Source organism: Podospora bellae-mahoneyi (genome assembly GCF_035222275.1).
Source record: "Podospora bellae-mahoneyi strain CBS 112042 chromosome 1 map unlocalized CBS112042p_1, whole genome shotgun sequence".
In the NCBI taxonomy this organism is placed as follows: domain Eukaryota; kingdom Fungi; phylum Ascomycota; class Sordariomycetes; order Sordariales; family Podosporaceae; genus Podospora; species Podospora bellae-mahoneyi.
In genome coordinates this window covers 7012671-7039041 of record NW_026946359.1, presented here as the reverse complement: position 1 = coordinate 7039041, position 26371 = coordinate 7012671, and the positions used below count along the sequence as shown (strand labels likewise).

Genomic DNA, 26371 nt, shown 5'->3' with positions numbered 1-26371 from the left:
TAATCTCCCATCATGTGCGAGTACAAGCAGGTATGCGCTCAAAATCTTTGTTCTCCTTCTCCCAGTCTTGCTTGGCTCTCATCTGGTTTTTTCTCGCCCTTCTGGCTGTTGTTCTGTCGTCCCATTCCAGTCGCGGCCGCTTGTTTTGTTATGTTTTTGTTTTCTTGTGGATGTTGATCTCCTCCCACCACACTGTTGTCATGCTCGTCATGCTTTGTCGTTTTGTTGCATCTTGTCCCTCTGCTGTACCGTATTCCTCGTCTTCGCTTCCGGGCAGGTCTCCATCTCTGTCCTGTCCGTTCCATTTGCTTGTGCTGTTTCTCATTCCACAATCTTCCCGCCCCCCTCCTCGCGTGTTGAACCAAGCGCTCGTGAACGCCCCCACGGCCCATGTGCTAACGCTGATCAGAGAGAGTACCTCGGCTGCGGCCACCTGCGCTGGCTCGCGACCAAGTATTGCGAAAGGTACAAGGTGCATGGCAAAATTGCCAAGTGTGAGCCCGAGATTATGGAGTTTGAGGAGTCGTGAGTGTTTTTGCTCTCCCCCCTGCTTGTCCCTCGATATGGCTGGTCGACTGATTCTGCTGTATAGTCCCAAAATCTGTGGCAGCTGCCTCACCAAGGACAACCCGCCGCACCTGAGCCTCAAGTTGGATCCTAACTCGCCCATGGGGCGCTTTTTGTCCTGCTGCCGTTGAGGCGGTTGGCTCCGGGCGGACTCTGGGAGGATTTTGGGAGGACTTTTGGGGGACTTTGGGAGGACTTTTGGGGGGGAGGGGGAGGGGGGGTGGAATGAGCTGTTGACGAGACATAATGGTATCCTGGGCTAATAATGGATGGAATAATGGGGTCGGAATCAGAACGGTATGGGCTCTGGATGGTTGCGTGGGAAAAATAATCTGGGCCTCTTCTTTTCTGATCAGAAAGCCTCTCGCTGTCTGCTTTCGATGCCTATTTCGAGTCTGACAGTGCTTTTGTGCTTGTTTTGAGATCTCGTGGCTGATCTTGGAAGGCTCATGTTTGATGGCCCGCCGTCTAATTGTGCTGTGTTGAACACCTGCATGTCAGATATCAGCTTTCCCCAACATCCGCACCTAGTGTGCCAAGTTCTGTTCTCCTGCTTGCGATCCCCCACGATGCCCCGATGCCTCCAGTCAGAGAGTGTGTCTAGCATATCTCGATTTGTCCCTTGTGTTTTCCTTCCAGCGGTTTTTGGGAGACCAATGTCCAGTGACTGCCTCGCCTTCTGTCCTGTTTCCCTGTCCACATTCATTTGCAGTTCTTCCTCCATCCGTAGCCAGACAATCCACAGCATCTACATGTTCTCCCTCGGAGAGAGCATGTGGTGGCGCAGCCGTAGTCCGCAGCATGTGGTTGGTCCTCTCCAGACAAGAAGCATTGTGTGCAAGCCCTCCCTCCCTCCCACCCAGCAAGCCCGACCGACTCTTGCATCAATCCGACTACCGGCATTTTTGCGCGTTTTTTCCCTTCTGCCAAAGCAAGCAAGCCAACATCATTCCATTTCCACGAACCGCAAGCCACTTGCTTGCGTGGGATGGGATGCGTCGGCCGTTTCCCAGCTCTCTCGACACGGCCCGTACTCAGAGTCCCGGATTGTCCCAATGAGCTCCCTCTTCTCATATCATATCCTAAATGACCAGTCCAGCCTCATCCGTGCCCGAGGTGGGCAGCACTTCTGCTGGCCATACGTCAGCCGCAACTACTGCCGCCCGGCCTTCCGCATACAGCTTCTTGCTCCGTCGATTCCGCAGCCAAGTCCAAACCGGTGGCGGGCTGAGCTCGGTTGATTTATCAACTTGATAAACTGGCACCTGCTTGGTAGCAGCAAACACTCCGGTCCGGGTTCCGGCCTTAGGCGGACAGTTTCCCCAGGGTCCTGGACTGACAGTTTCCCTAGGGGTCCTAACCCTGATGTAAAAAGGGACCCTTCCGCAGCTTCCGCTTCCATTCTCATCGTCGGGGGCAAGACCCCCAAAACGCAGGGCATCTTTTGGTTGATGCAACCCCATTTTTGGTTCCCCTCACCCACAAATAATCACCCACAAATAATCACCCACAAACATCACCCACAAACATCACCCACCCACAGCACGCACGCACGCACGCACGCCATCTCGATTCCTCGAGCTGCCCAAAATGCGGAGAAAACACACGGGGGGGGAGGGGGAGGGCAAATTGACGGTCTGCGAGTCGTGGGAGTCTGCCCATAAACCCTCCGCGTGACCATGAATTTATCGAAAAGGTGCATCCAACCCCCGCAACAACAGAACAGAGAAAAGATGCACAGCATGGATTGGGACCTGCTGTGCCCAATCAGATCTGGCAAAGATGGCATTGGGAGCGTGTGATTGGCCAGATCATCCCACTGGGCGTCCGCGGGCCGCTCCCCGCATCAAACCCCGGCCGTCCCAGGGGTCCTTTTCTCTTTCGGGGGTTTTGCTTTGCGCTAGCACGATCTCGGGGGACCTAGGGTTTGATGACAGAGAAACGATGTTCTTTGGTTTCTCTCTGGAAATGTTTGGATTTGCTTCGGATGTCTTGTTTGGGTGTTTGCTAGGCCGGCTTCGGACCGAAAACCAGGCATTTGACAGAGCTACATCGGGGTTGAAACAGAGTAGGGCAGCCAATGAAGGGTTGCAGCTGTCAGGAACGGCTGCAAAGGCATAAAAAGTGTCGGTGGACCCTTGCTGACTGCCGGGGCGGTTTGTACCGAGGAGTTTAGTTGTGTGGTGCCAACACATCCACAGCAGCTTCTTTCCCTCCCAAGCCCCCGGTTGACGCTACAGCGGAAGAGCCAGAGAGACTCTCTATCCGCCATCAGTCTGGTGTTTACCGCCGGCCGGCCGGTCTTTGGGCAGCTAGATGCTGTTCTGTTGTTGGAACAAGAGTAGCATCCGAGATAGAAAATGAATCTACTTGTACGAAACACAACGACAAACCAGAACTGGAAGGCCGCGCTCGTGGTTTCGCTTGGGCCAACCGGCTGATGGGCCGTGGGGGGGGGGGTGGGAAATGTGCTGAGGGTTCTGTGTTGCAGTGCCGCTCCCCGCTGAATGGGAATGCGACCCGCAGATGCCGCCGGGAGGGCCCACTTTTCTGATCGCGTGTTTCGTCACAACCCTCTCGGCTGGTTGCTGGCAGACAGCTGAACAAGGCTGCCTACCCTGCCACGTCCCTTCTTCAAAACTCCATGCCCCCGTGCCGCAAACATTCCCATCCTTCTGCTGGCCTCTGACCCTCTTCTCTGTCCCTCGACCGTCCCGCCGTTTCCGCCCAGCTGTTTCGACCACCTGCTGTTCTCACCACCTGCTGTTCTCTTCGACAACACACCAAACCAACAAGCCCAAACCACATCTTAGTCGTCCAAGTATCCAGCTTCTTGGGTCTCGTGCCACGCTCGTCCCTTCGACCGGAACCTTATGCCCCAGTTGCACCCAAGCACATGCCGACTTGTCGCAGTCGCAGCTCCACTCCTGCCAACCACGCCGCGCCCGCTGCCAACAGGTCACAACAGTCGAGCAGCAGCAGCAAATCATCTGAGGACCCAAAACGGCCCTTAGCCCAGTTCCTAGCCGAGGTGTACACAACCGTCCGAACCTAGATCGTGGGATGACATCAACCCCATAGTAGAAAGAGCCGCGACCCCCCTTGCCAATTCTGGACCCTTTGGTGACTATCCATTGTGCCCTTTTTATTTTTATTTTTATTTTTTTTTATCTTCACCAACCCGTCAACTGCCTGCGAACCTACCGAAACAAAAAAAAAAAAAAAAAAAAAACCAAAAAAAAAGAAGAAGAACACCCCGAATCTGGATAGCAACCATGGCCACTTTGGCAACAAAACTTCCCTCGGATGCCTTTTGGCCCTCTGGCGCCGTGGAATCCGATGTGCGCCCGTCTTTTCCCACCACCCTCCCCAGCGATACCTCTTCCACCATCATATCGCCCTTGACGCTGCCTCGAGGTGCTGCCGGTTACTTCGACCAGAGGATACACGGCAACCCAAAAACACACGTCTATTCACCGCTGTCGCCAGGTGTTCGAGGTCCTGGTCCACACCAGCAGTCGTTCCTGTCACCGCACATCTTGAACGACCAGTACCGATCCAGCAGCGTCCCACCACAGGCGCGACAGAGCACAGCATCGCCAGCTGGCCAAGAAAACAACCCCCGGTCCAGCCAGGATTCCACCGGCGGCTCCATCCATGGACTGAGCTTTAACGGCCCCGGTGGCCACCCGCGCTCCCCTTCAGATTCCAACAGCAGCGCCTCTCAAGCCTCCATGATTCGACGACTCCTCGCCCAGAACGGACGGATACGAGAGGCTTGGGAAGCTGAGCGGAAGTATATGGAGGCCAACCGCGAACGCGCAGAGGAGGTCTACAAGGAGGAGCGCGCATTGATGGAGGAGGAGCGCGCCGAGTGGGAAACTGAGAGGGCGCTCCTCCTCAAGCAAATCGAACACCTGCAGAATCAGCTTTTGGGCGGTGCTGGCAACATGCTCTCGCCACGAAACGGCAACGTCCTGTCGGACCAAGGCTCTTTCTCGTCAGCGAGTGGCTTGCGTGGAGGCGCGGCTTGGGAAGCATCACCGGAGAGCATGAAGAGCTCCCACTCGTCTCAAAGCAACGGTCCCGCTGCCCCCAAGAACCTTGCAGTCTTCCACCCGGCAAGCTTGGGTGGATCACCAGGCCCAGCACTGAAGCACAGCTCTCTTCCCCAGCTCCGAACGGCATCGAATGTTCTGGAACCCCTCCCCGAGAGAATTTCCATTGGACATATCCCAAGCTCCGGCCTTTCGCCCATCTCGGCCACAGCATCCGAAACCGACGGCAGCACCCCTGTGCCGGTTGTCGACATCCAGGAGATCATCCCAGAGCTGGAGGGAATTCCGCTCAAGGCGCCTGCCATTCAGAAGCCCACCTTCACAGATGGTCCATCGGTCGAAGGTTCGAATGCGTCTAGCCGGTCTTCGTCCCCACAAAACTCATCAGACGAAGCCAAAGCACCACGCGCGGCCAAGGTTGAGACCTTGCAGGTCTTGGCGGCCCATGAGTCGGCCCGTCTGACGATGCACGCCGGCCACACTCCCAGTCACTCCCTGTCGCTTCTGACCACTGTCGCATCATCCGGGGCTGCGACCGCTACAAGCAGCGGCGAAAGCACGCCGACCATTCAGCAGGGCGACGGTGCGTTCGGCCAGGCTGAAGCGGCGGTGCAGGTAGAACAGCAGGCTATCGAGATCGCACAGCAGCTCACCGATGCCGACTCGGCGGATGACCACCTTGAGCAGGTTTACGAGCCCAGCGAGGGTGACGTCCGTCTAAAAGGCCCGTTGATGGTGCGCAACATGCCTGCCCACGACGAGATATTTTTTCGCAGATTGTCCGACAAGCTGGAGGAGGTCGCTCAGGACCGCGAGGCTTCCCTGCCGGCTGTGCTCAAGGATGCCGACTCGTCCAAGGAGGCCGAGGCCCAGGCCGACGCCTCCGTGTCTGAGACATTCGAGGCCTCTAGCACCACCGAGAAGGACAACAGCAGCACCAAGAGCGGTGACGACGAAGAGGACTTTGAGATCCCGCTCAAGATCAAGAAGAGCAACAATTTTGGAGCTCCGTTTGGGTCGTCTCGGTGGTAGATACCCCTTTTTTCTCTCTTTTTTTTTCTTCTTTTTCTTTTTTTTCTTCTCTGCCCGCCACCCTGACGATCCGAAAGTGTGTGTGTTTACGATTTCTATGATTCATCACTGTACCTATTTTAATACGGGGTTCTTTTTTCTTGTGTCTTTTGTGCAACACGTCCCCCCAGTGTTCCAAACATTTATTTCTTCCACTTTCGAAGCGGGAACGGGCTGGTGATGGTGGGCACACACAAACGAAGAAACATCATATATACATCAGCTGCATGCAACACATTGGGGGAAAGCATCAATCACATAGATTTTTTATTGGGGGCGGGAGAAGTCAACAGATACACACATAAAAGATACGGCAGCATGCGCGCATTGGCATTGGGGGGAAAAGGCCTCTCTGTCATGGGAATTAGGGATGGGTCATCATGGGAGCAAGGTCGGGAATATAGCATGTTAGCATAAAGGAGTTGCTGATCACAACTCTTGTTTCAGGAGGATGTCGTTGATGGAATTTGAATTTTTGGATTTTTTTTTGTTTTAATTTTCTTGCGGAATATACCCCCCCCCCCCTTAAACCCCCCTTTCGCCTTTTTTTGTTTTGTTTTTTTACTATCTCTTTTGTCTGTTGAGTGTTATCTTTGTTTGTTGAGGAGGATGAAGAAGAAGAGGAGACGAATACCCCCTCCGCCTATATATATATATATATATACCCTACCTTATGAATCACCCCATGTGGGTTTAAACTAAAACATGACTCTTGAGATCCGTTTGTTTAAATTTTGATATTTATGTATATATATATATATATATATATATACATATTTGGAATGAGGTTGAGATTGAGATTGAGATCAAGGATGTGTGTTTGTTGGAGAAACGTAGGTTGCATCCCAAAAAAAAAGAAGAAAAAAAGTAAAAAAAGTGAAATGTGTCTTCTTTCATGTCGTGTGGTAGATAGAACAGAGTAAAGCAGTTTGGTACACATATAATGACATGTATAAAGTGAGCTTCATCATTATATGCATTAAAAAAGTGTCTGTTTGTTTGTTTGTTGAATTATCCAAACCACATCTTTCATCTTTTAACTTCCTTTCCGTTGCTATCCTGCATCATCATCATCATCACCATCATCATCATCACCATCATCATCACCATCACCATCCCTCCCCCCACCCAGAGATCCAAGCCAACCACCGGCCTAAGACATCTTCTTCCCCATCAGCTCCCCCAACTCATCCAGCAACTCCACCGTCTCCGCCGGGCTCGCAATCCAAGCCGTCGTCCCCACGCTCCTCGCCCTGAAATCGTTGGCCCCCGCGCTGAGAAACTGATCGCCCACGTGCAGCGTGTTCTCCCCCTTTATCGGCCTCCCCGTCTCGGGATCCGTGAACCACCTCTGACAGACCGTCACGCCCCAGCTCTTGTCCCCAATGTCCACAAACACGTCGTTGCCCCCGTTGAAGGCGCAAAACGGCACCTTTTTGCTCCTCCCGGCCGAGGACAGCTCGAGGATCTTTTGCACGCAGAGGACCGTCTCCTCGAGCGACTCGCGCGGGATGCGGATGTGGGGGGGGGAGGGGATGATGCCCACCGCGCGGTCTTTTCTCATGAGCACGGCGGGGAGGTTGAGGGTCTCGATGCAGTCCGCCAGGGCCGCCTCGGCGATGTCCAGAAGCTGAGTGATGTCCCGGTCGTCCCAGAGGAGCATCTCGGCCGTGAGCCATTCTGACCGCGGGACGGGGGAGAGCAGGTGCTCCGAGGCGGGGTCGAACTGGAAGAGGTAGTTGGCTTCGCCGCCCATGATGATCACGGAGCGTTTCTGGACCGGGGTCAGATCGACCGAGGTTGCGATGCTGTCCAGCAGCCCATGGAGGCGGGCGTAGTACCGGTCTGCCGAGGTGTAGCCCGCCGCGGTGACGATGCCGATCTTGATGTTTTTCCTGAGGAGGTCCAGCAGCCGCGGGATGACGGGGGAGGTCGGCTCGAGGGATTGCCCGTCGTCATAGAGGGTCACGTCTCCGTCAAAGGTGGCTAGCTGGAGGGTGCTGCCTGGTGTGGTGGAGGTCACCGAGATCAGCTGGGCTGAGTTTAGGATCAGGCGGACGTCGTTGAAGGAGGGAGACACGAAGCGGCGGGAGGAGATGTAGCGTTTGCGGTCTTGGAATTTGAATGCTGCTTCTAGGGGAAGGCGGGTGAAGAACGGGCCGATGGAGGGGACGAGGAGTTTGAGCTTGGAGGGGAAGGGGTTGTCGGGGTCGTTTTGATGGGCAATGTGGTCGTCAATCATGAGCTCGACGTCGTGGAGGATTTCGGCGTAGCGGCGGTGGGCTTCCTCGCGGGCCTTGATGAGGATGGGGTTCGGGGAGCCGGGAGGGGAGGTGCCGAGCTCGAGCGAGGATGGGGGGTATTCGAAGACGCCGTGGGGTTGGGAGTAGAGGACGAAGGGGACGGCGAGGAGGCCCTTGATCCATTCGATGAATTGATCGCGCCGGTGAGTTTTGAGGGCGTCTGGTGGGTGGTGTCAGTTCCACCCACTCGGTCTTCATCGAGGGGCAGCAAGCAAACTTACATTCAACGCGGTATCGGGTCGTCATGATGAAGGTCGAAGCAAAAGTCTTTTTCAAGCTCAGGCGGTTGTGGTAGACAGAATGGCTATCCAAAATGATTCGTATATGAAGTAGAAAGTAGGCGAGCAAGATAGATCAAGAGCTCGAGACAGAGAAAAAACAAAACAGATTGACTGATTGATATATTGTGCCAGCAAAAGAAACAGCCACACAGTCACCGCTTCTTGACACACAACGCACACACAGCACGGCCTAGCTGTCGGTGATAAACAAAATCAATAGTCGGAACATCTGTCGATAGGTGATCGGCTGACTCCGATAATGTCTTTGTTTCCCCTTGCGGCGCCGGCGTGTCAACTGTCGCCAACGAATAGCCGTTGCAGAATGATGTCACAGGACAGCTGTCCAGGCCATTCACCAATCGGGAGCTCCAAAGCTGGCTTGTGCTTCAGGGGCCTCTGGGCTTGGCGGCCCCCGCACTGCTCTTATCGTCGCGGATCATTGAGCTTCCCCGGGAAGGTGTTTGAGTGTTTACTCCACTCGTTCTGAACCGGATCGAGACCGTTGGTTGAGTCTTCGGCGGGTTGCGCTACGGGCTATGGTGATGTGGAGTGAAATGTTCTGGTCTCGATCTCTGGGAGGGTTGGGGGAGCTGGGCGTTTGCAAGTGGCAGCGATCAATGTGGAGAAAGTGTTTTATTCATGTATTGAGCTCCTGAAGATCGGTTGAACAAGCTGAAGTATTTATTTATATCGTGATTGTGGGACCAACACCGCCCAAGAGACTAACCCCCAGTTTTGACAATAGGAACATGAAGATGAAAACGAAGGAAGAACCAGGCACACAGGAAAAAGGTAGCATCAGCAAGCAATGCTCGCCGTCTCCGTCCTCGTCAAGCACCCATCAGCACAAGCGGTTGGGCATCCCTGAACCCAAAGCACAGTCCTCGGCTGGCAGTTGCAAGGCACCACCTGTGTGGTTCTGACCTGGCAGGTCGGCACAGGGCATCGGATAACAGGGCAGTCGCCCGGCGTGGTGATCTTGGTGACAGTCGGGCAGGGGATCGTGGACGTGGTGCTGGTGGTGGTGATCCGGGGAGGAAGGGTGACAACGCTGGTGATGACCCTGGTGGTCTGAATGGGGACGGAGGTCCTCGTGGGGGTGGTAGAAGTTGTCCGCCGGGTGCTGGTGGTGGTGACACGGCGAGTGGAAGTGGGGGTAGGGCAGGCGAGGCTGCTGGTGCGGAAGATGATATCACAGCCTTGATACGGGCAGTCGGCCGCGCAAGGGGCGATGAGAGTGGCTGTCGGGATTGCAGCCGGGCAGTTGCAGGGCTGACGGATAGTGGAGTAGAAAGCGCAGTCGGAAAGAGGGCATCGTTTGTTGCACTCCCGGTTCTGAATAGTTTTGGTTGCGGTTGGGCAGGCGACAGGAGCTTGAGCTGCCGCCAGACTGACGAGGCTGGCCAGGCCTAGGATGGCGGTGGTGAACTTCATGATGACGGTAGCAAGAATGATGGTGATGATGATAATGATGATGGTGAAAGAGAGCTTTGGTGGCGTTGGTAAAGCCCAGAGGTTCTTCTATTTATCTCCTTCCAAGCAGAATGTATGTACCCCGGACTACGAAGTAGCTGGTTTCTATCTTTGGATACCGTGTGGGGGATGAGGACAAACCTGTTGGCAATATCAAGTCCTTTTTCTCCGGAATCATACCTACTGTATAGCACCACCGGATGAACTAAAACACATGTTATTGCAGTCTTCCTTCGATGCTACCCAGGATGGAGGAGGCTCTTTGTTTGGCACCGTGTTATGTGAACAGATTTAACCCGAGAGGAAGATGAGCTGTATCGTTAAGCATGACTGTGGGAGCTTCTGCCCCTGCTTTTGTCGGGCCGCTGGGGAGCTATCCATATGATCGGAAAATAAAAGCAGCCTGAACATGTCTGTATACTTACAGGGAGGGGCACTTGATATGGCGGAACCAAACCTTCTGTATACTGCCGTCGGGTCAAGGCATATTGTCTCCTTTCGTGTTCCCAAGTAAGCACCGTCTCCTGCTTTTCACCATCTAACGAAGTAGTAGCGAGGTTGACGGAGCCCAACTGTCCACAGAATGGTTCTTCTGGGCGAGATAACTTTGCATACGCCACCCATTTCGAACCGGACGCTAGAATCCGGAATCCTGGGCGAGCTGTGATAGCTTGTTCGCCAGTTGATGCAGGACGGGTCGATCATGGGATTGCGGGGTTTGGCGGCGGTCATCTCGGGTCTCGGGTTGAATGTGCGAGTTACCGGGCTGTGAAGATGTATCGTAGGTATATGACCCCGTAGAAGTGTAGTGATGTAAAGGTCGAGTATCGACTAATAACCAGGGGGGCGCCTATATCCATCCAAATGGAAAGCTTCACGCCTTTCGGCTCCTTCCCGGTGAAGCATTCAGCGTCACTGTCCCAGTTCGTCTACTTTCCCAGTCCCTCTAGACGCACGCTATGTGACGCCCAAAAGAAATCGAGGTCTCTCCTTGGCTCATATAAATCCCTCCCTCGTGACAGACGCGCTTGCTCGGGTATGCCTGTAAAGCGATGTGCTGAGTCTGTCGATGTGCAGTCGACCCACATCGCAATATGTTCAATCACCCAGGCTGTCGATCCTTGTTTATGTGGGTACAGTTGGCAGTGAATAGGAAAAATCAGGATAGAGCGGCATGATTTAACTGTGTGAGTTATATGATATCAGCCTTGAGCCTCCTTTTTAGCCTGAGCTGTGGGGACCCTCTCGATCTTGTTGGCCAAGGCCGAGAGGGTTTATATGCTGAACTCATGCGCGACCGTTTGATGTGTGAGTGGGTCTCGAAAACCACTTTATCAATCTTGAAAAAAGAGAGCATCAGTCGAGCCGAGGAACGCCGACAAAAATAGTCTATGCGGAAGCAAGAGCTGATCATGGTGATTGTCAGGGGTAAAAGGGGCGGAAATAAATAAGAGCAAATATCGGTGCCGGGCCCTTGTCCCGTCTGCTCTTCCGTGCTATATCCGCCCAGCAAACTGATATGGCAACTCGTAACCAGTTGCTGAGAACACACACGCGAGTGTCATTTGCGTAGAAACCCGAGCACACAAAAGACTTTGGCACGAACTGGTACTGGCCAGAACGAAATGCAGATCGAGGAGCAGCTCGATGCTAGGCCGTGGGCAACTGGCCAAAGCTGAGTATTCGATCATAGTGCAGTTGTGACATTGTGCTTCTGCTGTGGGTGTCCCTTGACGACCACGGTGCGGAGTTGTCTGATCAAATAAGTGCCTCCATCGTCTTCTTTCCAGGAGAGTATCCGTAGCTCGTTTGAGCGTGGTAAATGCCCTAAAGACTGTTAGTCGAGGATAGAGCAAGGCGTGTACAAAGAAGGTGTTCGTCAGTTTCCGTAGCAAATCTTGTCCGATCGCCTCCACAACAATCTTGACCGTCTGCCACAGCATGCATGCCATAGATCAAGATAAATAACATCGATCCCAGTGACCGGGTAGAGCAAACCCAAAACTCCAGTACAAGGATATTACCATAGCCTCCCGTCCCCATCATACTGCAAGTCAAGACGCACGTCGAGATTGAGGGAAGATTGCGTGATGCGGAAGGGGACATACCTGGTCGTAGCACTCGGGACACACAAGTGTTGAAAGATGATGTATTTCATTCCTGTTGTGAATTCACATGTTTGACCCAAAGAAAAATCAAGAACGCCGTACACCATTCCCAATGTGACAGCGAATCAACCCGTGTCTACCAGGCATAATGGTATATCCGCATGTATCCAGCCAATCCTGCAGAGCATGCAAACGTCTGCTATTGCGCCTTCGCAAGAACAAAAGAACCAGAGAAGAATGAAACCCTAAACCCTATTATGAAAACCAATATTCTCACTTATGCTGTTGATGGCTCGACTGCGGAGTCAAGATCATCGTCTGGTAACGGATCCTCCATCCATGCGGAGTAGTCATCATTGTCATCATCCACCACCAGCTTGGTGGAGCCACCGCCCTTTCTGCCTTCGCGCCTGGGTTGGGTTTTGTCTATAGGTGCAGCTTCAGGAGACGACCCAGAGTTTTCGCCGTTGAGTTTGATGACTGGCATATCGCTAGATGACTTGGCCGAGCTGTCGCCATGAGCTTTGCCGTCTTCGATCCATGACGGACTATGTGAGCCACTGAGCGGCGTAGTGGGTTCGGAATCGGCGGGGGCGGCTACAACCAGCATGTTGTGTCCGTCGTCCACCACTGAGTCGCTCTGATACTGCCGCCGCTTGGGAAGCGGTGGTGGTGGAACTGGGTGGCGCTCGACCTTGTGGCTCGAGGAGTCTTCAGATTGTGATGAAATTGAAGGTGGAGGAATCGGCTTCCTTTTTGGTACTGGAATAGGCGAAACAGGAATACTCTTGTCGGGCATCGGGAGAGGCGTTCCCGGGGGAGGTAGGGGTTGGCCACGGCCCATCGGCTGGTTGAGGTCTAGGTGTGGTGGTGCACCGTCTGTGGCAGAACCTGCATCAGTGAGACGTCTCTGAAAGGCATTCAGTCCCCATCTTTTGGCAGATGCTGCGACATTTGTAACCGCAGCCAGCGCGGCCCCTTTCTTTGTATCGGCGAGACTGGCCGTGTCGGAAGCCGAAGACCCAGTGTCACGGCGGTTGAAGAAGCCCCGGGCGATGGATCCCGTCTGGCTCTTCACCGATCCTTTGGTGGAAGCGGAAGGCGACCTTGATCTAGCTCTATCATCATCATGGCTGCCGGACGAGGATGCTGTATTGCGTCGACCTTGGGGTGTTTTGTCCAGATCCTTTTCGGTGTCTGTGGCATCTCTCGAAGAAACTGACGAGCTCGATGTAGTATGAGCATTCGTGACTGGCGTCAGGGCTGGTGATGGAGGTTGCGCTTGAGCAGAAAGGTTCGCCATTGCCGATATGGCCGGGCATCCATTAGGCGGAGATGACGAGGGCTTGAAGAGATCAGCGTTGATGGGGTCAGTTCCGACAGTGGGTGTTGCTGGTTGAGCGAAGGGTACTGAGAGCACAGGAGGTGGCGAGGAAGAAAGATCACTCTTGACCTCCCTTCGAGAGTCTAGGCTTAGTGAGGATGAATTTGCATCTGACCTCTTTGACTCAAAGCTGACCACGGAAGTTCTGGGGTCGGCCTTCAGATCCAAACTTGAGGTAGAGCCCCCACCTGACCCTCTTAGATCAGTCTTGCTCTTCATTTTCCTTCCAAAAAGGCCAATAGATGTCTTCTTTTCGAGCACTGGCACGCTATGGCTCTTCTCCATCTGTGGCAACTCGGTTTCCGGGGCCCCTTGAGTTTCCTCCAAACGGTCAACTTCATCCAGTTCCCCGTCCTGAGCCGCCGCGGTCTCAAGATCCATCGTTGACTTGATTCTGTCGTCATGAAATATACCGCCTCTCCACTTCTTGTGTTCGGTGTTGAAAAACGGGGTGTCGTCCCAGAAAGGCAAAACCAGCGTTTCGGCAATGACCTCTTTGATACGACTCTCGATCTGACGAAGAATAACATTGTACGTGATTTGGCGGGAGCTGACGATAGGCTCGATGGTCATCTCCATCTTCGGTGCCTGCTGAAAAGAAAACCACAACCGATTGCTCGGTGGGGGCTTGATTTTCAGGTGAATATGTCCTTCCAACTTTCGAACAACAACCGCGAGAACCATGTTGACCTCTCGTGCCTTGAAACGAGCACCCAAGTCGATGCGGGCAGTTGCAGCAACCTCGAGCCGGAAATTGCCGGTGTAGCGCATGTCTGCCTCAACACCGCACTCTCCTTCAACGGTGAGGTCTTTGAGGCGAGGGTTGGTAATGTATGGTGCCGAGTCGCCGGTATCAATAGCCTTGATTTCAATGTTGGATAAGAAAGCCGGCCGTTTGACCCGAGATATCTTCTTCGTAAGCTTCTCCCTTATGAGATTTTCAATGTCCTTGGTCTTGTAGATGCCGAGAAATATCCTCCCGATCATGGCATTGAGCCACCTTGTTTGCATATGTTCTTCGGACGAATGCAGCTTCTGGACCAGCGATATGATGTTCTTAACTTCAAACTGGATCGGAGTCGGCGCTCTGTGCTCGGTGGGAAAGGAAAGCTCCTGGTTTCTCAGGAGGGCAAAGTAGAAATCTTCCTTAGCAGAGCAGTTCTCTGAGAACAAGTAGAAGGGCTTGGACACCTGGCTATCTGGGCCCAACTCTGGCCCATCTGCACGGCGCGAGAGGCAAATCGCATTGCGTTTGATCCATAGCTCGCCTTCCGGCGTGACCTCCTCGCCCGAATATATGCTAATGTCATGGTGGGCCAAGGATACTACATGGCGCACTTCGAGTTGTTCATCATCGTCAAAAAGCATGAGGTGGCCGTGTCTGGAAGATAGGTTAGACAGGGCCTTTGGAAACGCATGCTGGCAGGTGGGGTGTACGACGAACGGACCTTAGTACAACATAGAAAACATTCCCAGCTTTTTTTGGTCGCTGACTGGCGCCGTTCTTGTTGTCCAGCGGGCTCGATGTGCCTTTCCGGTCAAATATGCTGCGATACATGGTTTGGTAGACGCTTGGACTTGGAGCAGCCACCGTAGCTGATCCCACCGGTGTTGATCTCTCTATCGGCTTTGCGTTGATTCCCATTGGCGTGTATTCACGACAGACGGCAAAGTAGCCGGCAGCCACATCGGTGTCATGATGAATTGTTCGTGATTTGGCTTCCTCCTTGTCCTTCTGCGCCGCTTTGAGTGCATCTACATCATCCGCTGGCTGGACCAGATCGTCCGCGTTTGGAAAGGCGTTATCGGCATCTTCGTGGTAGGGCAGTGTCAGGTAGGCGTGGGCGAAGAAGATGGCGGCGACCAAGGGCAGAAAGGTAATGCCTCCGAGAAGGTAGGCCAGCCAGAAGGCCGTCCAGCCCATAGTAACCGAGTGTTGGCAACTATGTTATCGAGAGACTTCCGGCGGGACCGGGAGGAGAGGGGTGATGATCTTGAAGTGCAGAAGCGTTTGCGAGAGCAGACAGCCCTGCTACCTGCTTGGACCGAGAGTGTCTGGTGAGCGCATCGATCCTCGCGAGAACCTTGTGACTGGTTTGGAGCTTGTCTGGCTTTTGCTTTGCCTTTCGGAGGCGCGGCTGTTTGAGGGCGAAATGTTCCAGGTTGTCCTGTCAATAGCTTCGGACGGACCAACCACGAACGTCCACTGATGGCGGCCAGCCTGGCAAACCGACACAGTGGGAACGGGCAGCTGTGGTGGGCAAGCTCAGCGACTCATTGCGTCAGGTGGTCAGCCACTCCCAGCCTTGTTGCCCCACGCCCGGACACCATTGGCCAGCCCAACTAGCGTGCCAGTCCACTCCAAGACCCCACTTACCTTCACGGTCCATGTTCCTTGGGCTCTTGAAGCTCAACAACTTTTTCAAACTTCCCATATAATCCACTGTCTTTGATCCTTCTCCCGAAATATATTCCGCTAAGCGAAAGAGTGCCCAGAAATACCTCTCACAAAGAGGCGTTTCTGTGTTGGCATTGGACTGAGCGTCGCCATCCTCAAGTCCATGTTACACAGTTCATCTCGGAGTCTTCAAACCCACCCCTCTCTCACATTACAAGAAGGCCCTCTGACAAGGCCAACGTCTCCAGAATTCCGCCCCATTCTCTTGACGGCGAGTGACTATGTGCCCACATATTATGAGCTATTCGAGAAGCAGACGGTTGTTGCTGGTGTTGCCCACCCTTATTCTCTTGCTTCAGCTGATGGACTGATATGCCCTCAGAAAGCTATAACTCATATAGAGAAAATGAGCAGGGGCTCAAAAAGGCCCTCGAAATACATGGGGCAGCCTTCGGAGACATTTTGTTAGCTCCGAATAGGTTTCACCTTTTTCATGGTGGCACAGGATTGCTTGGCCCAGAGGAATACAAGGAACCTTGCCGTGTGTACTTGATTGATGTATGTCAATGAACCGCGTTGGCCAATTCTTCTGTCTGACTACTTAGATATGTCAGGTGTGTATAATACTCAGAATACGACATGAGGGACAAATTATGTGTTCCTTGTCTATCTCATGCTTTTACAGGAAGCAGACCATTTCACAGTTCGCAGGGATAAACTGCAATGGAGCATGAGACAGAAAAAGCTGTCATAAATGGAGGGAGCTTGTCACAATTATGAGTGGATGTTCTTGTTGGATTTGCTCTATTTCTTGCCACGTGTGCCGTAATCCCTTGGGCTAGAGCGAGCCTCGGGCGTCTGCATTTCAGCGAGTGACCAGCATCGCGGAGGTTGGACTCGCCGGTCCAGACCTGGTCTTCACAAGCAAGCCACGCCGGATGAACAATGCGTTTCGAGTCGCTCTTTGTTGGTCATGCCATTGGTATTTTGTTTCCTATCAGCACTCCCGCATCCCAGACCAAATCCATGCCGGGCATCTTTCCGTGCCGTACGCAATGAACCCCATGCAGTGAGAAATAAGCAACCCATAAAGAACACCACCTCATCCGCCTTCCAGCAACACCTTAGATCGTGGTCTCGTAGGCGACAGGGGCGACAGTCTCGGGCTTGTTCTCCTTGATGGAGATGGTCCGCGCCTCGCGGGGAAGGGCGGGTTGTCTCTTGAGCTGAACGGGCTTGCCCTCGGCCTTGGCCTTCTTCTTGAGCTCGGCGTTCTCCTTCACGCGGCGAAGGAAACCCTCGCGGGAGCGGGAGGGCTGGATGTGCTCGATACGGACGTTGAGGCGCTTCTCGATGTAGCGGTGCTTGACCTTCTTGTAGATGATGATGCCGACGGCGGACTTGGTGACGTTGTAGATGACGCCAGTCTTGCCGTGGTAGACCTTGTGGGCCATACTGTTTGCGCAAAGTCAGTCCCTAATTCTGCACACAGCCTCGTCTGATGTGTCCATCACGCTGCCATCTTCCCCCCGAAACTTTGAAAATTGGCGATGTAGTTTCCCCGCCTCGTGCTCCCCTGCGCAATCGGAAATCGTGGATAGGAAAATCGGGATATTTGCTTACCCCTTCTGGACGGCACCGTTGACCTTAATGTCGACGATATCGCCAACCCTGCAATCCGTTAGCACCAAAGTCCCAAGGGTCGCAAAATCGGTCCTCCAACATACTTGTACTGCTTAAGGTATGTCGACAGTCTGATCATACCCTTCTCCCGGAAGTTCCGGGAGAAGGCGTATCTCGTACCAGCACGGAGACCAGCAGGGTGACCCATTTTGATTGATTATGGGGTTGTCGTCGTGGGTCGAGATCTGTCGAGATGGTGTTGTCGCTGGCTGGCGAATTTGGGAATTTTGTGTGAACGCAAATCTGAGGTCGGGATTTGCACACGGGTGACTAAGCAGGCTGCGGGCTGCTCCCAACCAACCAGCTATTGTTAGGGCACGCTGGTGGACCCATACGCACGGACCAACCACAAACCCACCCCTCCGGGCTGGCATTCAATTTTCTATCAACTCCAAGGGAAGGGTTTGGAGTTTGGAAATTTCCCTCGACCGATCGACCTTTGACAGCCTCAACGACAAAGATGGCCCCTCGCTCGTACTCCAAGACCGCTAAGGTCCCCCGCCGTCCCTTCGAGGCCGCTCGTTTGTATGTTTGATCGAATCGATTCTCCCTCATCGATTGCGGCCTCTGTTTGGCAGCTCGAGATTTTGCGAAACCTCGCCGTCGCCAGCTCCAATCATGCCTGCAACTCAATCACCGGCCACTGAGCTAGAGCTTGACTCTGCTTATGTCGATTGTGATCTTGGACTAACCTTCGGACTCTCAGGGACTCCGAGTTGAAGCTCGTTGGCGAGTACGGTCTCCGCAACAAGCGTGAGGTGTGGCGCGTTCTGCTCACCCTCTCCAAGATTCGTCGTGCTGCCCGGTAAGCTTTTCCCCCAGCTCTGATCACTCCAACTTGCCAGAAAGTGCTAACAGTTTCCCTACAGTGAGCTTCTCACCCTCGACGAGAAGGACCCCAAGCGTCTCTTCGAAGGCAATGCCCTCATTCGCCGCCTCGTCCGCGTCGGTGTGCTCGATGAGTCCCGCATGAAGCTCGATTACGTCCTGGCCCTCAAGGCTGAGGATTTCTTGGAGCGCCGCCTCCAGACTCTCGTCTACAAGCTCGGCCTCGCCAAGTCCATTCACCACGCTCGTGTCCTTATCCGCCAGCGCCACATCCGTGTCGGCAAGCAGATCGTCAACGTTCCTTCTTTCGTCGTCCGTCTCGACTCCCAGAAGCACATTGACTTCGCTCTCACCTCCCCCTTCGGTGGTGGCCGCCCCGGTCGTGTCCGGAGAAAGAAGGCCAAGGCCGCCGAGGGTGGCGATGGCGACGCCGAGGAGGACGAGGAGTAAATTTGAGGCATCTTTTATACCAGAGGGATTTTGATTGGGACTTTGCGGGACGGGCTACGAAAACTGGTCTGGGCAGGAACTTGGGGCCTCTGCATCATGCTGCTTTACAGGCGTTAGTCGGCGTGCAATGCATCGAGATTTACCGTACATCAACTCGGCAGCGAGTCACCAATCGAGCCTCAGCTCTTCTGAAAGAACCTGCGCTTAATCCACCTGATTTGTCTAGCTGTCATGTGATATTGTTGATGCTATGAGCTGCGCTCTGTAGTTTGAGATTGGTAGCATGTGAAGATGAACCTTGATAGACAGCCAGCTCCATCCAAAACAGGGGTATCATTAACATTTCTGCAGCACAGATATTACATTTACTTATCCCATTCCTCGTTGGCGATCTGTCTTCCTGTATCACCTGTGCAGTAGCTGTTCTTGACAAACGAGTGGCAGCAAGCATAACCCCATCGAAAGTCTGACCACCAACTGCCCCAGACAGAGGTGTGATTGTTGATGAAGACATCCTCGGGGTACTTGCTTCTGCCAACCTTTCTTGGCACTCCCTTGACGAGACCGGCCTCGTCATACTCCACAAAGGTCTCTGACTCTGTGATGGTCGCCTTGAGAGCCTCTGGTACAGCTGGTTGCTCGCCGTACTGGCTGGCGAGCAATTCCGCCTTCTTCCTCCTCTTAGCTTCCCTTTCCTCGGTCTCCTTCTTTCGGGCAAAAGCACCAGCAGTTGGGTTGGCCTGCAAGTGCAAGCTAGTATCGCCCTTCAATTCCTGCGCTTCCCACGCATACCTCTGAGCTTTCTCAAACTCTGCCGCCTCGCCAGATGCGCGGAGAAAGGCCTCCTCCGCAAAGACCTGGGCCGACTTGTCTGCTATCGCACCGGCATCCACCAAGGCGCGCTTTTTTGGGTTGTATTTCGCGGAGTCAGAGTCCAAATTGAGGAGGTACTTCGCCGTGTCCTCCCTTATGCGCATGGACTTCTTCGTCGTCCGGTCCTTGCCCAAGTCAGACTCTTCCGCATACTTGAATCCCTTTTCGTATGCATCCTCCCCTCCGTTTTCCTCCTCTGACGACTTCTTATCCTCGCCATTCGAGGTCTCAGCCACCAGCTTCCTCCGCGCCTCCTCAATCATGTTGTACTCGTCCAGCACCTCCTTGTACTGCTTGGGGTCGTACCCAGCCCAGACATCGCGCTTTGCTTCGTACCCGAGCTTCACGTCTTTGAGATTTCGATCATCAGCTTGGATATCCTTCCCCGTAAACTTCGCGCCAACCTTTCGTGGTTTTTCGAGACAGTCTTTTTTCTTGTGGCCCATGGCACCGCAGTTTTCGCAGGAGCCTTTGACCCACTTGGTTCGCGCCGGTGCAGCTTTGCGGCCTTTGGAGTCGAGGAGAGCGCGCTGGGCAGCTTCTTCGTGGTCTTTGGCTGTTGCGCGGCGCTGATGCTGGAGGGAGTCATCTTGGTCGTCGAGGCCGGAGACGTAGAAGGGTTGTTTGGAGATGTAGGAGGGGATGTAGATGTTGTCTTCTTTTCGGGCGACGCCGGCGGCGTGGTGGTTGTCTGAAGAGCCCGTGGGCGCGGCGTTGGCACCGGTTGTGGGAGGCTGTTGTTCTGGGCGGTTTGGTGGTGGCATTTTGACGTGAGGGTGTATGATGTTGAGGGATGGAAATTTTGGGAGAGCTGAGGACCGCCGTGAAGACCGCGAATATCAAATGCGACGAGGCCAAGCTTCGATGCCAAGACCCGAGCCTGGGCAGGGGAGCTCGGGCTGTATAAATCGATGGGGATCTTCTAAACTGTTCGGTAGATCACTTGTTCGTCAACTCACCCAAAACTTCGACATATGGCCGGCCGTTGAGCTTTCTTGCCCATGAAATATTCCCTCTTGCGTGGTCCGGGGGGGCAAGAAGTGAAGCTCGCGAGCAACCCTAACCCTTTCACTTAGCCTTTGTCCGCCACTGGAGTCCCCACGTGTTTTGGCGAACCTGACGTTCCACTCAGCGGCGCGACACCTGCGTTGAAACGCGTTGTGCCTCTTCGGCGGGTAAAAGAAACATGAACGAAATGCTGCCCGTGGGCGCATCCGAGCTCTGGAAGAATCGACATCCCGAGTTTCCCCCATGGCCCCATCGGCGTGAGCCCTTGCCGAAAAATGCTTCTTGATCCATTCTTACCTGGGTATTTCGACTTGTGCGCCTCCCAGAGCATTCACTGCCCACCTCAGCGGCCTCACCAGTGGAAGCGAGCGGCGAGAAGATGGAGTCGTTCCGCGTCCGCCTCAACTGTATCGATCATTACCAAGCCACGCCCACGCGATATGATCCCCAATTACGAAAGGACTATCGCGCCTCTCAGGCGGCGAAGGAACCCAAGCTTCCCGTCGTTCGCGTTTTCGGGTCGACTGAGACAGGGCAGAAGGTCTGCGCTCATATTCACGGCGCGTTCCCTTATCTGTATGTTGAGTACCGTGGGCCATTAGAGAAGAAGCTGGGTAAGGCTGCCTGCCATTTATTAAATGCTCAAGATGGCCCATCTGACACAGCTGTAGTGTCTGAATTCATCCTCAAGCTCCATGCGTCCATTGACCAAGCTCTGGCTGTCAGCTATAGAAGAGATCGAGATCGGGACCGGCCGCGTTTCGTTGCTCGAATCACGCTTGTCAAAGGAGTTCCATTTTACGGCTTCCATGTGGGGTACCGATTCTACCTCAAGCTCTACATGCTCAACCCCCTGGTCATGACCAGGCTGGCCGACCTGCTCCAGCAGGGGTCGATCATGAACCGCAAGTTCCAGCCTTATGAAGCTCACCTTCAGTTCCTCCTCCAGTTTATGACCGACTACAATCTGTACGGCTGCGACTACATCGAGGTCGGCAACGTACGGTTTCGGTCTCCCATTCCGGGCCCTGCCGGCCCGGAAGATGCTCCGCGAATATGGGACAGCAACACAATCCCACCACAGTTCATCACAGACGACTTTGAGCTGCCTCGTTCAAGCCATTGCGAGATCGAAGTGGACATATGCGTGCAAGATATTCTCAATCGCCGGGAAGTGAAAGAACGGCCGCTTCACCATGATTTCATCGAGCGAGAACAACCCTTACCGGCCGACATCAAGCTTGTTCACAGCATGGCTGGGCTGTGGAAGGATGAGACGAAGCGGAGGAAAAAGCTATCAGGAGATTCGAGTGACGGCAGCAGTCCGTTTCCCCCTGAGGCCCTGGTCTCTATGTCAGCCAACCCACGCCATACTTCACCACCTGGTTGGATCCAGGAGGCAGAGTATCGCAAGCAGCTTCAGCAACTCATTGAAGCTGAGGTCGGCGATGAGGACTACAGAGAGCTCACATTCTCCAACTATGTCCAGGCGCTCCCTTTGGAGGACACCATTCCGACAACTCTACAGTCCGTCGAGGATATGTTTCCGGAGAACCTGCTTCGTGCCTTGGGTCTCGAAGACAGATTAATACAGGAGAATCCGGACGTTGTGAGGAACATTGAAATCGATGAGGAAAAGATTCTGGAACTCGGAATGGGTGAAGAGGCACGGCAGCTCTTTCCGGAGGACTCGGAAGAGAACAAGGCCAAGAAAGGAGACCAGGCGACGGAGCCAGCTGATTCAACTGTCTGCGCTGGTTCCAAGGCCCAAATAGCACCAGACTTGAAAGAAACCGAAGAGATCGCAAACCTGCAACGCACAGTCAACGAAATCGGTGGTGGTACTGCTGTCAGCGGCAAGCGTATTGGCAGGCGGCCCAACATCCCGATACCCAAGGGTATCTTTAGTGAGGCTCAAAGGCTGGGGTTAGTATTGATGGAGGATGGGTTGCCTCCTGGAGCACCGAGAGAAGATAAAAAACGTCCTTCATCAACACAGCCAGACAGCCGTCCACCAAAGAGGCCAAGGCTCAGACAATCGGAAAGCGATGCGGGCGTCCTCGAGAAACCTGGTCTTGGTGCTAAGCCATTCTCGGTCACAGAAGCCAGCGACAGGCCACCTGTGACAGGACAGGCTCAATCCTCACAGCCAAAACCTGCTATAAAGGGAAACCCGCAGAAGCAAGGCAAGCACCCGGCTCTGAGCTTTCCTGTGGTAAAGGATCCTCAGAACCCACATACTCAGCTGAGACTCAGTCAGCTACATGGCTCACAGCAGAGCGACAATGAGACACCAAAGAAGCATGTAACCTTTGACTTTTCCATGTCCACCAGGCGACCTCAGTCAGAGCAGGATAAGAGTCCAGCCGTCACAAGCTCAGAAGACTCTCCGGTCACCCCAAAGGCAGTGAGTCTGTCTGGAAAGCCAAAGTACCGTTGGGATGGTCCAACAACCATGTTTGTTCTCCACAGCCAACCGCCAACAGCCCAAGAGGTGTTGTCCACCATGCAGACCTACGGACTACCAGACGTCATCTACCGAGATGCTTTCTACAGTCAAGACGAAGATGTCCCTCGGCGGCCACGAGAGTACGCAGGCAAAGAGTACCGTTTGGGAAGCGACACCCTTCCTTACCTTCCCGACTTTGATCCCAAAGGCGAGTCACCCGCAACATATGGCATCAAACCGGAGCAAGGTCCTGATTTGGCGGGACTGGAGCTGTCATACAAAAAACAGCGGATGGCATGCACTTTACGAACCTGGGAAATCGCCACGCCACCGCCTGCCTTCCAAGAGGTCAGCCAGTGGTGGGATGGCAAGCAAAAGAAGAGGTCTACGCCTTCCAAAAAGCCGGGGGATAAACACTCTCCTTTGACCGGCACACAGAGCGCGAACCCGAATCTTATGTCGCAGATCATCGGCGCGACACCAAAAAACAGACAGGGGTTCAGATACTCCCAGAAGGCCAAATCAACCAGTGTCCAGCATGAGGCTCAATACATGAGCACCATGAGTCTAGAGATCCACGTCAACACCCGCGGGAAGCTGGTGCCGAACCCAGAAGAGGACGAGATTCAGTGCCTCTTTTGGTGCATGCGATCTGACGAGCAGGTCCTCTTTGGAGGAAGTCAAGCCGAGAACGGCACACTGAGCGGGATCATTGTCTTGTCGGAAGACGGTCTCCTGGCGGAACAGATCCGTAAGCAAATGCCTAGCAAGGTTGACGTGGTGGCGGAAGAAAGCGAGCTCGAGCTCATGAACAAGATTGTGGAGATTGTGAGGATGCACGATCCTGACATCTTGACCGGGTATGAAGTCCATGGTGGCTCGTGGGGGTACGTGGTGGAGAGGGCGGGCAGGCAGTACGGGTATGATCTCTGCAACGAGTTCTCGCGGATGAAGTCTTCGTCACCTTCGTTTGGAAAGTCAGGGAGGGAGGCTGATCGCTGGGGGTTCAACACGACGTCTACGATTCACGTTACCGGGAGGCACGTGATCAATGTTTGGAGGGCCATGCGGGGAGAGCTGAACCTGCTGCAGTACACCATGGAGAACGTGGTCTGGCACTTGCTGCACCGGAGGATGCCGCATTTCTCGTGGAAGGACCTGACGGAGTGGTACAAAAGTGGGCGGCCGAGGGATCTGGCCAAGGTGCTGCGGTATCATCTCAAGAGGACAAGGATGAATATCGAGATCCTCGAGGCCAACGAGCTGATCCCCCGAACGAGCGAGCAGGCCAGGCTGTTGGGAGTGGATTTCTTCTCTGTCTTCTCCCGCGGCTCCCAGTTCAAGGTCGAGTCCATCATGTTCCGCATCGCCAAGCCAGAGAACTTCCTGCTTGTTTCCCCGAGCAGAAAGCAAGTCGGCGCGCAAAACGCGCTCGAATGCCTACCGTTGGTCATGGAGCCCTTGAGCAGCTTTTACACCAGCCCCGTGTTGGTGCTGGACTTTCAATCCCTCTACCCCAGCGTCATGATCGCGTACAACTACTGCTACTCCACCTGCCTCGGCCGCATCGTCAACTGGCGCGGCACCAACAAGATGGGGTTCACCGAGTACAAACGCCGGGAGGGGCTGCTCAAGCTCCTCGAGCCGCACATCAACATCGCCCCCAACGGGCTGATGTACACCAAGCCCACCATTCGCAAGTCTTTGCTGGCCAAGATGCTGACGGAAATCCTCGAGACGAGAGTCATGGTCAAGTCGGGGATGAAGCAAGATAAAGACGACAAGACGCTCCAGCAGCTGCTGAACAACAGGCAGCTTGCGCTCAAGCTGCTTGCTAACGTCACTTATGGGTACACCTCTGCGTCGTTTTCCGGGCGGATGCCGTGTTCGGAGATAGCGGACAGTATTGTCCAGACTGGCAGGGAAACGTTGGAAAGAGCGATAGCGTACATTCACAGCGTGGACAGGTGGAAGGCAGAGGTGGTGTATGGGGATACAGACTCGCTGTTTGTCCATCTCCCCGGCCGGACTCGGGAGCAGGCCTTTGCCCTGGGGCGGGAGATGGCGGAGGAGATCACGGACGTGAACCCGAGGCCGGTGAAGCTCAAGTTTGAAAAGGTGTACCAGCCGTGCGTTTTGCTCGCGAAGAAGAGGTACGTAGGGTACAAATATGAGCATCCGGGCCAGGAAGCGCCAGAGTTTGACGCCAAGGGGATCGAGACGGTGCGGAGGGACGGGACGCCGGCCGAGCAGATGATCGAGGAGAAGGCCTTGCGGATCCTGTTCGAGACGGCGGATTTGAGCAAAGTGAAGGCGTACTTCCAGACCCAGTGCTCAAAGATCATGAAGGGGAGCGTCTCGGTGCAGGACTTTTGCTTCGCGAGGGAGGTGAAACTGGGGAGCTATAGCGCCAAGGGACCCGGGCCGGCGGGTGCGTTGATAGCGGGCAAGAAAATGTCGGAGGATGCGAGGGCTGAGCCGCAGTACGGGGAAAGGGTGCCGTACGTGGTTGTCACCGGGGCTCCCGGCGCGAGGTTGATTGATCGGTGCGTTGCGCCGGAGGAGCTGTTGGAGAGGGGGGTGACGGAGGGGCTGGAGCTGGATGCGGAGTATTATATTGGCAAAAATTTAATACCGCCGCTGGAGAGGATATTCAACTTGGTGGGCGCAAATGTGAGGGCTTGGTATGAGGAGGTTCCGAAGGTGCAGATGGTGAAGAAGGGGCAGCAACAGCGTGCGGTTTCGGACGGGGAGAATGTTGGTGCCAAGGCGAAGAAGACGTTGGAGCACTTTCTTGCTTCAAGGACCTGCTTGGCTTGCGGGGTGAAGAGGGCACCGGCACCGCCAGCCCCTGCTTTTGCAGAGGAGGTGGATGAGGAGGAGAAGATGCCACTTTGCGAGAGGTGCAAGGAGGATGAGCTGGGTACCATGGTGGTGTTACAGGGGAGGTTGAACAGTCAGAGGAAGGGGTACAATGACTTGGTGAAGATTTGCCAGAGCTGTGTTGGGCTGGGGTCGTGGGATGGAGGGGACCAGGAGGTGAAGTGTGACAGCAAGGACTGCCCGGTGTTCTATAGCAGGGTAAGGCAGCGGGCAAAGGTGCAAGGGGAGGGAGTGGTGCTGGAGGGAGTCATCAGGGGGCTAGGGGAGAAGGTTGCTAAGGGCTCTACAGGGTTGGATTGGTGATCTCAGGTTCACAGACAGCATTGGTCATCAGGATGGGCGGTAAACGTTTGATTCCAAAACCATCAAACAGTTTGCATTGGGTGAATATAATGAATGCATGGTATGACGGGCAGGATAGGACAGGCAGGATAGGAAGGGCAGGATAGATAGCTTTAGATGGGGTTGGTGGCATCGGCATCGAGTTCCATGGCTCATAAATGGGGGTCAGGAGGTTAACATGACGGTCACGTGAGACGCAATATATGAGATCT

General features: G+C 54.2%; 9 protein-coding genes across 9 annotated transcripts; 4 read left to right on the top strand and 5 right to left on the bottom strand.

Annotated features, from left to right (window-relative positions):
* Positions 1 to 12: 12 nt before the first annotated feature.
* QC761_120740 (uncharacterized protein) lies at positions 13 to 698 on the top strand (the record flags this gene model as incomplete). Its single annotated transcript, XM_062875358.1, has 3 exons — positions 13 to 30; positions 410 to 525; positions 593 to 698. 3 exons carry the CDS (start codon positions 13 to 15, stop codon positions 696 to 698), a joined length of 240 nt encoding a protein of 79 aa, XP_062738608.1.
* Positions 699 to 3842: 3144 nt separating this feature from the next.
* QC761_120730 (uncharacterized protein) lies at positions 3843 to 5657 on the top strand (the record flags this gene model as incomplete). Its single annotated transcript, XM_062875357.1, has 1 exon — positions 3843 to 5657. The coding sequence occupies one exon, from the start codon at positions 3843 to 3845 to the stop codon at positions 5655 to 5657; it is 1815 nt and encodes a 604-aa protein (XP_062738607.1).
* Positions 5658 to 6646: 989 nt separating this feature from the next.
* ISN1 (IMP 5'-nucleotidase) lies at positions 6647 to 8245 on the bottom strand (the record flags this gene model as incomplete). Its single annotated transcript, XM_062875356.1, has 2 exons — positions 6647 to 8159; positions 8221 to 8245. 2 exons carry the CDS (start codon positions 8243 to 8245, stop codon positions 6850 to 6852), a joined length of 1335 nt encoding a protein of 444 aa, XP_062738606.1. The 3' UTR covers positions 6647 to 6849.
* Positions 8246 to 9078: 833 nt separating this feature from the next.
* On the bottom strand, positions 9079 to 9714 carry QC761_120710 (uncharacterized protein; the record flags this gene model as incomplete). The annotated part of the gene is made up of 1 exon (XM_062875355.1): positions 9079 to 9714. One exon carries the CDS (start codon positions 9712 to 9714, stop codon positions 9079 to 9081), a length of 636 nt encoding a protein of 211 aa, XP_062738605.1.
* A 2424-nt stretch (positions 9715 to 12138) lies between these two features.
* On the bottom strand, positions 12139 to 15469 carry QC761_120700 (uncharacterized protein; the record flags this gene model as incomplete). The annotated part of the gene is made up of 2 exons (XM_062875354.1): positions 14694 to 15469; positions 12139 to 14626 (listed from the first exon to the last, which is right to left on the bottom strand). Exons 1-2 carry the CDS (start codon positions 15167 to 15169, stop codon positions 12139 to 12141), a joined length of 2964 nt encoding a protein of 987 aa, XP_062738604.1. The 5' UTR covers positions 15170 to 15469.
* Positions 15470 to 16429: 960 nt separating this feature from the next.
* On the bottom strand, positions 16430 to 17581 carry RPL21A (60S ribosomal protein L21A). Its single transcript, XM_062875353.1, has 3 exons — positions 17371 to 17581; positions 17267 to 17314; positions 16430 to 17098 (listed from the first exon to the last, which is right to left on the bottom strand). The coding sequence occupies exons 1-3, from the start codon at positions 17472 to 17474 to the stop codon at positions 16768 to 16770; spliced, it is 483 nt and encodes a 160-aa protein (XP_062738603.1). The 5' UTR covers positions 17475 to 17581; the 3' UTR covers positions 16430 to 16767.
* Positions 17203 to 18819, top strand: RPS9B (ribosomal 40S subunit protein S9B). Its single transcript, XM_062875352.1, has 3 exons — positions 17203 to 17851; positions 18033 to 18131; positions 18196 to 18819. The coding sequence occupies exons 1-3, from the start codon at positions 17787 to 17789 to the stop codon at positions 18602 to 18604; spliced, it is 573 nt and encodes a 190-aa protein (XP_062738602.1). The 5' UTR covers positions 17203 to 17786; the 3' UTR covers positions 18605 to 18819.
* Positions 18820 to 18969: 150 nt separating this feature from the next.
* On the bottom strand, positions 18970 to 20241 carry SLU7 (mRNA splicing protein; the record flags this gene model as incomplete). The annotated part of the gene is made up of 1 exon (XM_062875351.1): positions 18970 to 20241. One exon carries the CDS (start codon positions 20239 to 20241, stop codon positions 18970 to 18972), a length of 1272 nt encoding a protein of 423 aa, XP_062738601.1.
* A 212-nt stretch (positions 20242 to 20453) lies between these two features.
* On the top strand, positions 20454 to 26120 carry REV3 (DNA polymerase zeta; the record flags this gene model as incomplete). The annotated part of the gene is made up of 2 exons (XM_062875350.1): positions 20454 to 21099; positions 21157 to 26120. Exons 1-2 carry the CDS (start codon positions 20865 to 20867, stop codon positions 26118 to 26120), a joined length of 5199 nt encoding a protein of 1732 aa, XP_062738600.1. The 5' UTR covers positions 20454 to 20864.
* Between the last annotated feature and the right edge of the window lie 251 nt (positions 26121 to 26371).